General features: G+C 30.1%; 2 protein-coding genes across 2 annotated transcripts; one reads left to right on the plus strand and one right to left on the minus strand.

Moving 5' to 3' along the window:
* Positions 1–322: 322 nt before the first annotated feature.
* Positions 323–3,797, minus strand: LOC122525707 (putative mediator of RNA polymerase II transcription subunit 29). Its single transcript, XM_043648629.1, has 4 exons — positions 2,255–3,797; positions 2,058–2,093; positions 1,841–1,983; positions 323–1,753 (listed from the first exon to the last, which is right to left on the minus strand). Exons 1-4 carry the CDS (start codon positions 3,498–3,500, stop codon positions 1,604–1,606), a joined length of 1,575 nt encoding a protein of 524 aa, XP_043504564.1. The 5' UTR covers positions 3,501–3,797; the 3' UTR covers positions 323–1,603.
* A 7,534-nt stretch (positions 3,798–11,331) lies between these two features.
* LOC122525711 (glycerate kinase-like) lies at positions 11,332–13,871 on the plus strand. Its single transcript, XM_043648631.1, has 4 exons — positions 11,332–11,683; positions 11,754–12,315; positions 12,387–13,258; positions 13,493–13,871. Exons 1-4 carry the CDS (start codon positions 11,402–11,404, stop codon positions 13,856–13,858), a joined length of 2,082 nt encoding a protein of 693 aa, XP_043504566.1. The 5' UTR covers positions 11,332–11,401; the 3' UTR covers positions 13,859–13,871.
* Positions 13,872–14,888: the final 1,017 nt, after the last annotated feature.

Here is a 14,888-nt window from a genome sequence, read left to right on the forward strand (position 1 = left end):
AGAAATTTGTTAATTAATAATCTATATAAATATTCATCTACACATATCCTTAAACGGTAAAAAATAACTACCAAGGCATTGTATAAATATAATCATACTGTTACAATAAACAGTAATAATATATATGTAAATATTCATGTATATAGATTCTATATGTAATTTATAATAATTAAGATCGTATAAAATAACTACAAACAATGATATTATGGAATTATTTCTTCCTAACATTCTTCCCGATTAATAATTAATTATTTGGAGAATAATAATTATTAGAAATAAAAAATAAATACCTTTTTTGAATATTCACTTATACTAAAGTGGATTAAAGTATGTGTAAGTTTATTTTGGGAACATTTCACAGAAACTGTAACTATGATTAAAATACATTATCATCGTAAGTATCCACGTAACAATTTGTGCATATAATATGAATGGTCAAAATGTCATTAGACACTTAACACACAGGTATTATGCGACAGTGATATTATTTTCGTATGTTTTAATCGTGTGTAAGTGGACGGCATTCTTTTTTTCAAAAGAAATGAAATCACTGATATTACACCGCATTGAAAAAGGGAGACTTTACTACGAACTAAATAACTTTACTACCATCGACAATAGATATATAAACGTGAAAATTTGTCCATCAAAATATTATATATTAAGTAAGGAAACAATAGAAATATTTTCTGTTTTACTATCATTTTACATCAATTATACGCAAATAATTTTACATCAACAATATATGCAAATATTGGCATCATCATTTAAGCTATTTAAACTCAATGTTTCTTTCTAGACAAATATTTCTTCTACGATACTACTATTTAATATATTCCATAATGTTATATTTGATCAAATGTTTTGCAATTTTGTTGTTTTTGTTCTCTTTAACATGCCTAATATATCATAAACATGGCGGATAACATTGATACTCTGTTATCATGCATCTTTCAATATATACAGAAAATAATGATCCTTCTAATGCTATATTGTTTGTTAATCTTATATTCAAAATTTTGCCGACACAGAGACATGGAATTGCACTTTAAGTAGAATTGGACTATATTGCTTAGTATAGTCCGACATTAAAACCACTAATGTCTCAAATAAAATATAAGTTTAAGCAAACATTTGATATCTATAAAACCCAATACTCGAAAAAAGTACAAAATTGTATCATAGCAATTTCGATGCGTAAGATTAAATGAGAATAAATTTTATACAAAAAGATTGTTCTTTTTTTTTGTGTTTTTGTTTTTGTTCAAATAGAAACACCCGATTTGCTAAAATACTTTTGCATCACAATAATATTAAATAGGAACATTCTGCTACATTAGTTTCGATGAGACACAATGTACATACGATCGCAAAATTGATATATTATTTTGTAAATGTTATTATATCACATTGTGAGAAAAGAAAAAAGAAAAGAAAACTGTGATCCCTCATCATAATCACCTGTCTCATTGTGAAACAGTAAGAATATTTAAAAAAAAAAAAAAAAAGAAAAAAAAAGGAAGATGCTTGAGTATAAAATCTATTATGCTGGAAATGGTGCCTTAATATGCAATGTGATAGATCATTTTACGTACAATTCGTATTAATATATAACATGGGTAACATTTGCATTACACTGCGAGGTAACTGCTTCTTCTAATGTGCAATCGAGTTTACGATATTTGGGACTACTAGAACGTCGTCTACCACGATTATTTTTTGACCTACGTCCCTTCAACACAATTGCCAGTAACTACAAAATGAAATATATCAGAACGAGAAAAATAAATGTATTATTATATCGAAAGAATTAAATATAAAATTAATTAACTATGCATACCTTTTTCTTATTATGATATCCAGTATAGCCACCAATAAAACCAATTGATATGACGGCAAAATAAAAAAGAAAGTGGGACTCTTCGTCGTTCTCAAAATGAGCTCTTTGTTTGGATGGTTCAGATATACTTTCGCTTGGATTGTCTATGGAAAAAATTGATTATATATATATATAATAATTCATGTATTATTTATTATAAAGTATACTTTCATCTTACCTACGCTACCAGATTGGTCTATGTCTTCTGTTGGAGCTAAACAATAAAAATAAAACTAGTAAATATAATTAAAAATTGTAGCAGAACTTTGTCGTCTAACATTTGTATGATAGATTCGTTTGCAGCACTAGTGGACGACAAAGTATTAACTTACAATTATTGATATAAACGTCAATATTAATAATAATAGTAATTACCATTCTTCTGATGGTCAGATCCACTCAAAATATTATCTGCTACAACATTAGATTCTGTAGTACTAATGATTTTTGTATCATCATAAGCTTCTGTAGATTTAGTTTCTGTGACTGGTTGATTTACATCTTTGTCAGTTATCGAATTTTTCTCTGGATCTACTTTGTCTTTCTTCTTACTCTTAGAGTCATCTTCTTCAAAACTTGGAGGTGGTTCTTGGCTGTTATTATTATCATCTACCTGCTTCTTATCGGCCTCTTTTAACAAAGAAGTTAGCTTGTCCTGAGACTCATTATTATTATTTATAATAGGATTAGATGTTGATTGCGAAGTTGTCTTAACCGTAGGATCAGATTTTATAAAATTTAATTCATCATTTATTTTTATTGGATTTTCTTTAATTTGTGGCAATTGTTTAGTTTGAATACTATTATTATTATTATCATTATTATTATTAATAATATTATCTTTTTTCACATTATTTGTGGAGATAATAGAAGCAGCAGGTGTTGCGCTAATGTGAATTTTGTTTTCCAAATGTTTGAGATTGTCTGTATCGTGTTGTATAATTGGCTGATCTTTATGATTTTCTTGTTTATTTTTTAAACTTTCATTTTGATGATCGACTATATTGGTTTTTACTTTATTAGAATCATTTTTAAGTTTCTCAGTAATATCTTGATCTATTTTGTTAATCCATGCCAATATCGCACACAACGGAGTCCTTAATTTACTTTCTAGATCGAAGCATATACTAAAGCATAGTTCCGGTGTCTCAAATTTAGCTATCAATTTAGAAAGTACTGGTTTTAATTTATCGTACTTAGGTGTATATCCTACTAAATCATTACAAAAACTTTTGAAAGTTGTATCGGATCCATCTGTTTGATAAATTTTCACTAAATCTCCAATTGTCGAGTCAAATTGTTTCTGATCAGGAAAGATTTTATCCCATCGTTCTATCTCTTCGTATTGACAGAGTTTGTAAGCGGTGTCGTATATTCCAAGACACAAAAATTCTTGTACATTATCTAGGGTAACATTAACCTTACCTAATTCTTCATGATACTTAAATGAATTACATTCCTTAGTGTACTCCGACTTGTACAAAAAATCTTTGATTGAAGTATTACATAAATTTGTGTCATTGTACATGTAGAAATTATTTTGTACCGGGGCAAGATAATACAATGGAAATCGAATAAAAATAATGCAAAGTGCATAAATTATACGGAAAGAGTCTTCCATCGTTTACTTACAATTCTTTTTACGGTATATTATCAGAACGTGGAAAATATTGTTACAAAAATAAAAACGTGTACTTATCGTATTACACACATCCTCGCACGTGTAAAATTCACAATATTCAGCTTTTATTCGTTTTCTTTAATTCTCTTTGATTTTTAGTTTTCTTTTTCTAAGAAAACCTCAATTGAAAAATTATATATTATGCTTACGTCAAACATAACCTTCACTAGAAAAATTTGAGCGTCGAGTAGTGACAATCAGGGATGACAGATAACGACAAGTGCTACCAACCTTTGAAATTTGTAAATTCATCTAATTCAAATATTACATTTATTCCTAGATATTTTTTATTATTAATAATATTATTTTTTAATATATTTTTAATATTAAATATTAAAATAAGTAAAACAAAATATATATATATATATATAAGATTGAAAATAAAATTTTTCCACTATAAACTCTTACTGATGGAATAGTTGGCAAGTATTGTTTACATTTATATCGTAATCTCAGGTGATTAATGCATTAGTAATACATTAGCATTAAACAATAACAATTAACAAATAACAATTATATATCGTTATAATAACAAAAAATTGATTTAAGAAAAAATATTAATCGACAGAAAAAAAGATCCTGATATTACCGACCGGATATTCGGTAAGATAGGAATTTACAAACAATTTTTATAAAGATATATTTCTTTGAATTTTTAAATGTAATCAAATTTCAACTGCATAAGCTGATGCAATTCTGATGTATTAAGCATTAAAAAGTTGGCATAGAACCTCAACAGCTGAAAAAAATGAATAAATGCATTTAATTGCCAGCTATTTGCTAATTCAAAATCCATAATTGCTAACTTTTTTAATTAATATAGAATTTTAAATAATTATATTTAATTTTTAATATATAAACATGTGTGCCTTCAGAAATGCATTTATATATATATATATTTGAAAATGAAGCAATTTAAGACACTCAAATAAAAAAGAATCCAGAAGGTTTGATGATAAATCCAACGATGATCACCTGTAACAAGAAGAAAACTATATTAATCATACAATCAAGTGTTACAATAGCCTGACATATAAGTGGTCCAATTCGCAGATGCACTTTTCAATTGAATCCTTTATTTACTTTTTATCAAATCTCTAATTACCATTGCAATAAAATTAAATTTAAACGCGTGATTTTACATTTATATAAAATAAATAAAAATAAAGAAATAGAAAAAATAAGAATGCTAAGTTACTAAAAAAATAATATCCATTAATTATTATGAAATACTTTTAAACTGTATTATATAGAAAAGAAAAATTGCAAATTTAATAAAATACGATCAAAGTGAAAAATTTTAAAGACGAAACAAGAAAAGAGAAATTACTGTAATATTTATTGAACGTTATTCAAACTTCAAAATTTAATAATAAAAAAATTTTAATATTTCTGACTAACTAACTAAAAACTTGTGCACCTTTTGGACGATGTAGACACAGATTTGGTGTGCCAAGGAGATGGAATGGTCCATCATCTCCAATTACAACTACAAATTATTGACGAGCAAGCAAGTAATATAACAAAATATAAAATATGACTAGAGAACTATTCTCGATAGGTTCGAACTTATTGTTGAACCTTTGAAAATAGCTCAATAGTCTATGTAGTTGCCCTCTTCAGCTACTATATATTAAGTGGGGACCTCTTCGGCATTCGCCTCTTCGGCATTTAGCCTCTTCTTTCTTCATCCCTGAAAACTGCATTGGACATTTTCTACGTGTGAGCAAGATAACTCGTATTACGTTACTATTCTAATTCTCTATTATTAAAAAATTAAATATACATTCTCTGTTCATTATAGTAAAGCTCGTGAACTATCAATGAACTTATAGTTCATTGATATATACACGAGCACAATTAAACGAATGTCCAAGCAGTCAATAATCGATGACCTAATAACACATCGCACTTTTAATGTCAAAAAATAAAATAGAATTGAAATAAATAATGCAATAAATGTTATGCATTTTCTTGCAATATATTCATTTCATTCATTCGTTTTTTGAATTATATCAAATATTTCTAATTGAGAAAATCGCGATTGTGCGAAGTGCTAATATTATAATATTTAAAACTAAGTATCAAATCGATCAAAGTATTTGCTTGTTTGTTCGACTCTATCTCCTTCGAGATAGAATCGAAATAGAAATAAATCTTTCAAATCGTTGCAAATTCCTTTGAATCTCATGATACATAATAAAAATTACAGAAGAGTTACAAAATAAATTTACAAAGGAAGCATAATAGAATGAATAAAAAAAAAAAATTTTTTGTAACAGTTCTGTATAAACCAGGAGGCGAAATTTCCACTCCGGAGTGGAAGCAAACCTCGTGCCTTTCCTGGATCCTACCTACTTAAAATTAAAGTTTTCACATTCGCTCAAAGAAGTATGCTACCTGCCTGTTAATTACCCATGTTTAAAAAGAGCAAATACACATACGTACCCACCCACTCACTCCACGATTCTCTCACATACCACCAGGGTGCAAAAGCCTAAACTAGAGAGCATGCCCCGGGGCACCTCCGACACCCTAGTTCAACCACGTTTTCTAAACTTATAGGAGTACGTACCAATTGCTGTAATCGACTGCCAAGGCTAATGATTATTGCATAAAAGACTAAAACAAAAATACTGGTACATACTAGTATATATGCATACTAGTAATATACAAGTATATCAAAGTATCCACAAATAAATACGGTAACTCTACTATGCAAAACGATTTTATAAAGAAAAAAAAATTAGAAAAATTTAATATGAATAGAAAAATACAACCATGTGTAGTTTTCATAACACACCTAGCTCTAGGTGTGCTATACTAAGTAGTATTCTAAGTGGTAAATAATGCATTAATTAAAAATTATCACGAAACGATGTACAGTACACACTACCTAAACGCACATACAGGTGTAAAGTACATCGTGCAATCACTAGCACAATGACAGCCGCCAATAGGGGAAAAACTTAAAACTAAACCTATACTAACCGTTACTCACCCATACGAGTAGCACCTGGGCACACGCATAGATGAGAACGCAGAAAGTATAGGGGGGAGAAACGGGAGATTAGTACATTAGAAGCTGAAAATCCTGATCTAAAAAATATGATTAAATACATATAAATACATAACACATAAATATACATTTTTATAAAAATTTATCTAAGCGACTAAGGACTCTACAATTTATTTGATAAATAATAACTTTTAATATCTTTTAATATCTTTTAATATATTTCAAAACCTCGGACGACTCCTTTCATTAAGTTGGCTGTTCTAATAAAAGAACTGGGCTTTGAGCCACCACTTAACTGCTAGAATCTATCCGTCGCGAATGAGTTTGTCTTCTTGCTCATGTATTTATAATATCGACGTATCGATATATCAAAATTAATCGCGATTAGATAAACTAAATACGAAGCAATGCATGTAAGACATTTATTACATGCTATTCTGAACGAAAACGAGTAAATAAATGCTCGATTTCACCACTACTAACCACGAACAAAACACGTAATTAAAAAGAAAGTACATTAATTAGTTGCATTATTAATTAAATGAATTTAACCGGTGAGACAAGAAAACCTATCCTGAACTAATATAAAATATACAATTCAATATACAATACAATATACAATTTTCATGAGTAACTCCTAGAAAGGAATTACTCATGTGCTCGTCAATAATTTATTTAAATAATTACAACCAGTAACTCGTGCCGATTAGGACCTTTCATCCTCGGCATGGTTGAGCACCGGAGGAACTTTAAATTTTTTGACTCACTGCGTAAGAAGTTCTATGATGGCTCCAAAACACTCCTACTTTGTAGCAAGTATAGCAGTCTAACGATCAGAAAGTACCACGGTATGCTATTGAAGAAGACCCATAGAAGACCCTTAGAAGATCCATCGAAGATCCATCGAAGCTCCATCGAAGACCCATCGAAGAATCCATTCCACATCTTTGAAAAGTAAGGAAATCCATCGTCTTATCTGTAACATAAAATAGAACATAACGATAAGTTATCTGCAATATAATCCAAAATCATATTAAAATAAAATCGAATAAAATGTAAATAAAAATAGATACTTACAATGCATTTCAATGGGATGAAATTCAATTGCACCATGGCGATGCACCTCGCGTGAATCTAATAACGCGTTATTAACGAAAATAAGAAACTATAGATGAGTTTCTTATCGCGAAACCGAAATTTTATTCTACGGCGAACAACACTGGCTCTAATTCGCGTATGATTTTAATTTATTATACGCCCGATCACTGATTCTACAACTGCTTCCAAAGACTGCTTTGCACACAGTCAATGCAAGTAAAAAAATCTTCATTGATGCACTGATTCTAATACGCGAACAGTCTGTGCGACTGTTTTAAAATAAAAATACAACTTTTCTCGAACAAAGTCTAATGCAATTACTGCCTTGGTCGCAGTTAATTTAATATAAAAAATTTCTAATACAATCGCGTAACACGAACGAATTGAAATGAGCGAACGAACGTGCTTCTAATCCGTGATTTTAATTATATTTAATCGATACAACACTCCCGTATATTGCTTCGCGCACGATTGCAATCTGAAACAGAAATAAAAAACAATACTATTAATATCATTACTATTACTGAAAACAATTAAAATGTTTGTTGAATTATTAAATACAAAAATATACTCACTTTGTAACTCCATCGATGAATGCACGATGGGTCTCCTACCCTTAGGATGACGATGACAATGCACTAACACTGATTCTACAACTGCATTACATGCAGTTAATTCAATTAACATTAGATTAATGGACTAACAATAAACCAATTTGACTCTCCATTTTAAATTTCTTTGCTACATATGCTACATATATATAAAATTTTAATATTATTTTTTAAAAATATATGTTGATTTTTAATACTATAATGAAATATATGTAAATATTAATTCCTCCCCTCTACCCATTTCTTCATGCAAACAATTTTTGTAAGTTTTTAAAAAATAGTAAATGAAACAATAATGAAACAATCTAGTGTTAAACGAATTTCCAAATGAATTTAATTAATAAATTGTAACACTATTCCAACGATGATCTGAAACAAAAATAAAAACAAGATTATATAGACCATTGACATAAAAACATTATTATAAGTACTGAAAAAATGTTTAATATAAAAATTGACTTACGTTTATTCTTCAGTGATGAATGCACGATGGGTATCCTACCCTTAGGATGACGATGGGCACACGTTTAAATCAAATAAAAGAAACTTACGAAGTTTCTTTACCGACAAACGAAACTTTTACACACGGCGAACAACACTGATTCTACTTTCCGACTTTTTTATATTTTATTTTAATGATGCAACACACGAGTACCTCATTGCCTACGCGCTCGATTACAATGATGTTCTGAAACAGATAAAGAAAAAGAACAATTAATGTCATCGTCGTAATAAAAAACCATTGAAGTTATCATAGAAACGTTTAATAGGAAAATATACTTACTTTTAGTCTTCATTGATGACTGCAGGATGGGTATCCTACCATTAGGATGACGATGAATAAAATAAAATGAAAGAAAAACTCTGAAAAGCTGAAACATACTAAAAATTATATTACAATATTTCCTGGAATCATTCCTGAAGGCATTGCACACTTTTAAAGATATTCTATCATAAAGAATTAAATTTATTAAAAGTAAAAGTAAAACAATATTTATGGAATTTATCAAAGTATGCAACTATTTGTTTGATAGTGCTTGCTTTGTATTTTAATATACAAACCCAAGCAATATCAGTTGTCAAAATCTAATTACTTGTATAAAATTGCATATAAAATATAAAATATTATTAATAATTATTGATAAAAATCTTTAAAAAAGTCTAAAGAAGATAATAACTGTAGTAGTAAACTCAATAAAGAATAATCTAACAAGTGTATATCAATTGTTATACTGTCCAATGCTATAATAAACTTTTTAAACGATTAATTCAATAAAAATAAGATTGGAAATAAAATTGTTAAATAGTTTATAATACGTCACGTTCGTTAGATCTTAACTCGTAGGAGGACGGAAGGGGAATGATGATCTCATACTGCTTATCCTTGAGAGAGTCTAACGTTCGGTTCGCGGCTGTTTACGTTTTGTCTTCATCGATTATTCTTCTGTTTTCAACTCGAGAGATTCCTGAAAACGTACACACACATTCATAGTTGCCCGTAGGTCGAATATTTAGTTTTCTTATTCTCTCTCTCTACACTCTCGTTCTCATTCTTCTATACATTTCTATATGGGTTAAAAAAAGGAGAACGCTTACCTCGATGAATACGTAGATAAAAAAGAGTAAACACAATTGTTAGATTGATGTGAGTATATGTATTCCTGCTGGACTCTCCTAATGCTCGGTAGCTAAAAAAGGAAAAATAAAAGATTACATTAGTATAATATAAAGAAAATCAAATATATGAGTGTGTGTGTACGAGCAACCTACACTTATGTATATATGCCTGTATGTGTGTGTGTGTGATAAAAGTAAAATTTAACACGAAATACGATCTTTGAATACATAATTACGAAAAATAATTAATAATTAATTAAACTAAATTTTACCCTCGAAGTCACCACTGCGCAGAAGCATTATAATAATTACTTAAAATAGATAAAAATACGAAAATCATAACGTTTTAATCTTAAAGATTATGTATTAGATCTATGACACCCTTTATACACATGCGCAACGCTCGGAAAGTCATATAAACAACATTTAATAAAAGTACTTTCATAGAGGACAACGTCTCATTTCAACGGTGGATTTCGAAGGGGACGGTACATAGATCATATATTCTGATCTTTTAGACAACAATAGACATTTCTATCGATTATTTAACAATTATTTTAATATTCTAATGCAATCTCTTTATATTTCAGATTGTTTAAACACATATGTACTGGTTTAAACATTACATACTTATTAACATACTTTGAATATAAAATAATTTTAATGTAATATTTTTCTGGATACAAATTTTATTACTTGAAGTCACCACTGTACAGGAACGTTAAAAAAATGTACATTAGTTTAAACAATTATACAAAAATTAAAAGAATACTAAAATAAGAACGTTACAATCTTAAAGATTATGTATTAGATGTATGACACCCTTTATATACATGCGTAACGTTTGGAAGGTCTTATAAACAACATTTAATAAAAGTACTTTCATAGAGGACAACGTCTCATTTCAACGGTGGATTTCGAAGGGGACGGTACATAGAACATATACTCCAAGTTTTTAAACAACAATAGACTCTTGCATCGATTAATTAACAATTATTATAATGCACTAATGCACTCTCTTTATGTTACAGCAGAATTTTAGCTTCGAAGTCATCACTGCGCAGAAGCATTAAAATAATTACATGAAATAGATAGAATTACGGAAATTATAACGTTTTAATCTTAAATTTTATTAAATAGGCTTATTATTCTTTTTATACACGTGCTCAACGTTCGGAAATGAGACTGTCTGGTCGGTAATATTAGGATCTTTTTTTCTGTCGATTAATAATTTTTCATAAATCGATTTTTTGTTGTCATAACGATATATAATTGTTATGAATTTATATAACAAAAACTTCACTCAACAAGCTTATAATTAATTAAATACTTTTGTTTTAACCCTAAAACATGTAAAAATTTAGAAACATCATGCAATAGATTTATCTAATTAAAAATCATGTGTTGGCCTAATTTAAAATCTTTCCAAATTACATAAAAACATTTAAGAAAAACCATAAATTGTTCTAAACAATGAATAATGTATCACAATAATCATGCCAACGAAACAGGCACAGCAAAAAAAAAAGCAAAAGAAAAAGCAAAAGAAACGCAAGCCAAAGATATTGGATCCTTTAGAAGAAGAGGAAAGAATTAAGAAAATAGTTGCGATAGAAAAGAAAAGGCAGGATGTGATAAACATCGTGAAAAAATCATTAGCAAAGAGACTTGCCGAAAAATTGGCTTTGCAAGAATATCGCATTGACAAGGAAGAAAAAACGAAAGCAAAAATTATCAGAGATGCTAATAAATCGGAGATTGAAAAACAAATGCTCCAGGTTTGTCCATCGACAAGTAAATTTTTACATTTATCAAATTTATCCCATAAGTTTGAACATAATTTTTCAGATTCGAGAAAGTATGAGTACTGTTGTCGAGGCTGGTATAAAATGTATTTCCACATCGGTGATCCTACCAAAAAAGATAAAATACGATGGAAAAAATACAATGACCATCAAAGAAGTCAAATATAAGTTGAGGAACAATTTACACATTGTTGGATGGGGTAAAGAAGCTGTTACCATGAGTTCGGCATTTGAAAGGATCGTTGGAAAACAGTTGAAAAAGGGATGGATGATAGTTCCTCGTAGATCGTTGTTTACGATGTGGAGTTTTCCTGAAGCATTTCCTAAGCTCGATAGTCGTATAACTTATGTCGAAGCTGGAACCGATGGGCACCCAGACGATAAAACAATCGAGACTACTCGAAAAATTCTCGAGTATTGCAAGAAATTAAAGAAAAGGGACATTTTAATAGTTATGTTATCACATAATGTCGACGATCTTTTATGTTGTCCGAAAGAAACGATTCCATTGAAAGATAAGCTTAGATTATTGGAAAGATTGGAACGGTTACGTGCAACTTCGGAAGAAATCAATATCGTGAGAAATAAATTGTCCGCGATAAGAGGTAGAATAAACTATAATAATAACAGTGATTACACATACTTGATAAAAATAATAATCGATTATTTGGTTTAGGTGGTGATCTAGCTCGTACAGCGTATCCAGCGAGAATCATTATCCTGATCACGTCAGATGTATCGGATGAACCGATGGACCTTGTTGGAGGTGGTCCGTGTACTTACGATCCCAAGGGTGAGAAAGCACTCGCCATATTGACCAAGTACAATCTGATCGGTAAAGTCTCTCAAAGCATTCGAAAATTAATACAAGAGACCATACCAAGGGAAACCGCAGCGGATGGGCAATTGAACGAGGAACAGAAATACAAATTCGTTCAGTCTTACGTGATGGCTTGCAATGCCGATGCTATGGAGTGTATGGCTGCTACGACCTACACCTATGGTTTATTACCCGTTAAACTTAACTCTGTTTGTTCCGGTACGGTTGAAGAATTCGCTAGGGAATACGTGAAAATGGCCTCATTGATGATACTCGCAGTAGAGGGAAAGATCAACAAATTCGAGATGTTCGAAATGATGAAAGATAGCACAATCTGTCCATTGACCGATCTCAAAATTCTCGAGATATTTCCTTCGAAGGAAGAATGGGCTTTAGGATTATGTCTTTTGTTTGGAGGTAGACCTACCGTTGATCTTCGATCGGATAAAGGGAAAGGTGGTCCCAATCAAGAACTTGCTCTTTACTTTGCACGATATTGGCACTTGCGTACGAAACAGTATCCAATTTTGAGAATGTACACCGTCTGGTTTCTCGGTGGAAGTTCTTATGGTCGAGATGGTAATACGGATGCAGCCGGTGCCTTTGGCTACAAGAACCTCTATACCGACATTTATCCCGAATATACGAAAGTCAACGATAAGTATAGGACAGCTTACCTCGACTGGATCAATCTTATCGAGAGAATGGCAAGCGATACCGAAATATTCGTGAGTTTATCTTCTTTTTTAATCGATTTTCTCATTCAACGGATTATCTTTTATTTTTTTGTTTTGTTTTTTTTGTAAAAATGCAAGCAGACAATATATATTTAAATTTTTATTCATACGATTCGACGTATCTACATTGACTTTGAATTATTTTTTTCTTTTCTTTTTAGTATAACGGAGAACATTTTATTTCTTCATCTAACTTTGAAGTTATTAATATTTGATGTGTTGTAGGATGCACGTGTTATGGTAAACGATTTAGATAAATTAAGAAAAGCGTATGCTGCTATCCTCCCAGATAAGGTTTTGAGTGAAAACAATTCGAATTTGCTCTTGCAAAGTGTTAACGACGGCGACGAACTTCTCCAATTAAAAACTGGAAATTACTATACATTCACAAACGTCGGTGATATTTACGTAATACGAATCGTTCGGTTTCAATGTAATTGCGATGGTCGTTGTCACATGATCGAGAACAAATTATGCAAAGACGAAAAATGTCAAGTTAATCAAACGAAATCAATCGACGTTGACGTTGAAATACCTTTACAGCTTTGCGGTAAAATTGGTCGACCGAAAAATGAAGAATTATTCTCTTAATCTCTGAATTTGATTACTGCAATTTAGATAAATTAAAATATACGATAAGTTAACATGATTAAATTATAATTTTTCTTAAAAATATATTCTACATATATATACTTAAATTTTAACATTTCACTTAAATATGAATGACTATGAAGACGATTATTTAATTAAAACAGTGAAAAAGTAAGCTACTCGAGTGAGCCACTATAGTGGCTCATGGACCTGGAAAAATTAATCGCAAAAGCCACTTTAGTGGCAGGCCGACTAAAACGATATCGATAATTGCATTTACTTTTATCTTACCGACCGTCGGTAACGGTAGTCTTCTACTTTCAAAATAGCGGCCATCAGTAATTACAGTTTTCTATTTTTAAAATAAAGACTGTCGGAAATAGTAGATTCCTATTTTTTAAACATCGTCCGATTTTAATGGCAGTTTGTAGTTTAATAATATGGACCGTCAGTAATCTGAATAAAAAGTTTCATCGACGTAGAGTAAAAAAAATTTTGAAGTTTTATTACCGACGGTCGACAAGATAAAGGTAGAGCACTGCAATTACCGACATTGCCCTTAGCCAGCCTGCCACTAAAGTGGCTTTTACGATTATTTTTTCCAGGTCCATGGCCACTATAGTGGCTCATTCGAGTAGCTTACTTTTTCACCGTTTGAAATAATTATCGTCTTCATAGTCATTCATATTTAAGTGAAATGTTAAAGTATAAGCATGTAGAATATATTTTTAAGAAAAATTATAATTTAATCATTAAAGAATCTTTACGTAAAACATACGATCTTTCTTTATATACGGCTGATAATTTTAAAACATTGAGGTAGTAAAGTACTGCTTTTATATACGGTAACTGTTTAATAACAGACTTCGCATTAACTTCTCTTATATGACAAGTAAAGAATAACATTTACTTGGTGATACTTATAAAGAAATCGTCAATTAATAATTATAAAAACGTTCATATTTTTTTCATACCAGGCGCCCTATATAAAAATCGATTCTTAAGGAATAAACTCCAAAAACTATGTTCC

This window comes from Polistes fuscatus, unplaced genomic scaffold, assembly GCF_010416935.1.
Source record: "Polistes fuscatus isolate 324 unplaced genomic scaffold, CU_Pfus_HIC Scaffold9, whole genome shotgun sequence".
Taxonomy (NCBI): Eukaryota; Metazoa; Arthropoda; class Insecta; order Hymenoptera; family Vespidae; genus Polistes; species Polistes fuscatus.

Excerpts from the sequence above, each read along its gene's own strand:
- LOC122525711 (XM_043648631.1), top strand. The coding sequence starts at position 11,402 with ATGCCAACGAAACAGGCACAGCAAAAAAAAAAGCAAAAGAAAAAGCAA. Across the intron at positions 12,316-12,386 it reads TAAATTGTCCGCGATAAGAG|GTGGTGATCTAGCTCGTACA; the intron begins GTAGAATAAACT and ends TATTTGGTTTAG. Across the intron at positions 13,259-13,492 it reads CAAGCGATACCGAAATATTC|GATGCACGTGTTATGGTAAA; the intron begins GTGAGTTTATCT and ends GATGTGTTGTAG.
- LOC122525707 (XM_043648629.1), bottom strand. The coding sequence starts at position 3,500 with ATGGAAGACTCTTTCCGTATAATTTATGCACTTTGCATTATTTTTATT. Across the intron at positions 1,984-2,057 it reads AGACCAATCTGGTAGCGTAG|ACAATCCAAGCGAAAGTATA; the intron begins GTAAGATGAAAG and ends TTTTTTCCATAG. Across the intron at positions 1,754-1,840 it reads GATATCATAATAAGAAAAAG|TTACTGGCAATTGTGTTGAA; the intron begins GTATGCATAGTT and ends TTCATTTTGTAG.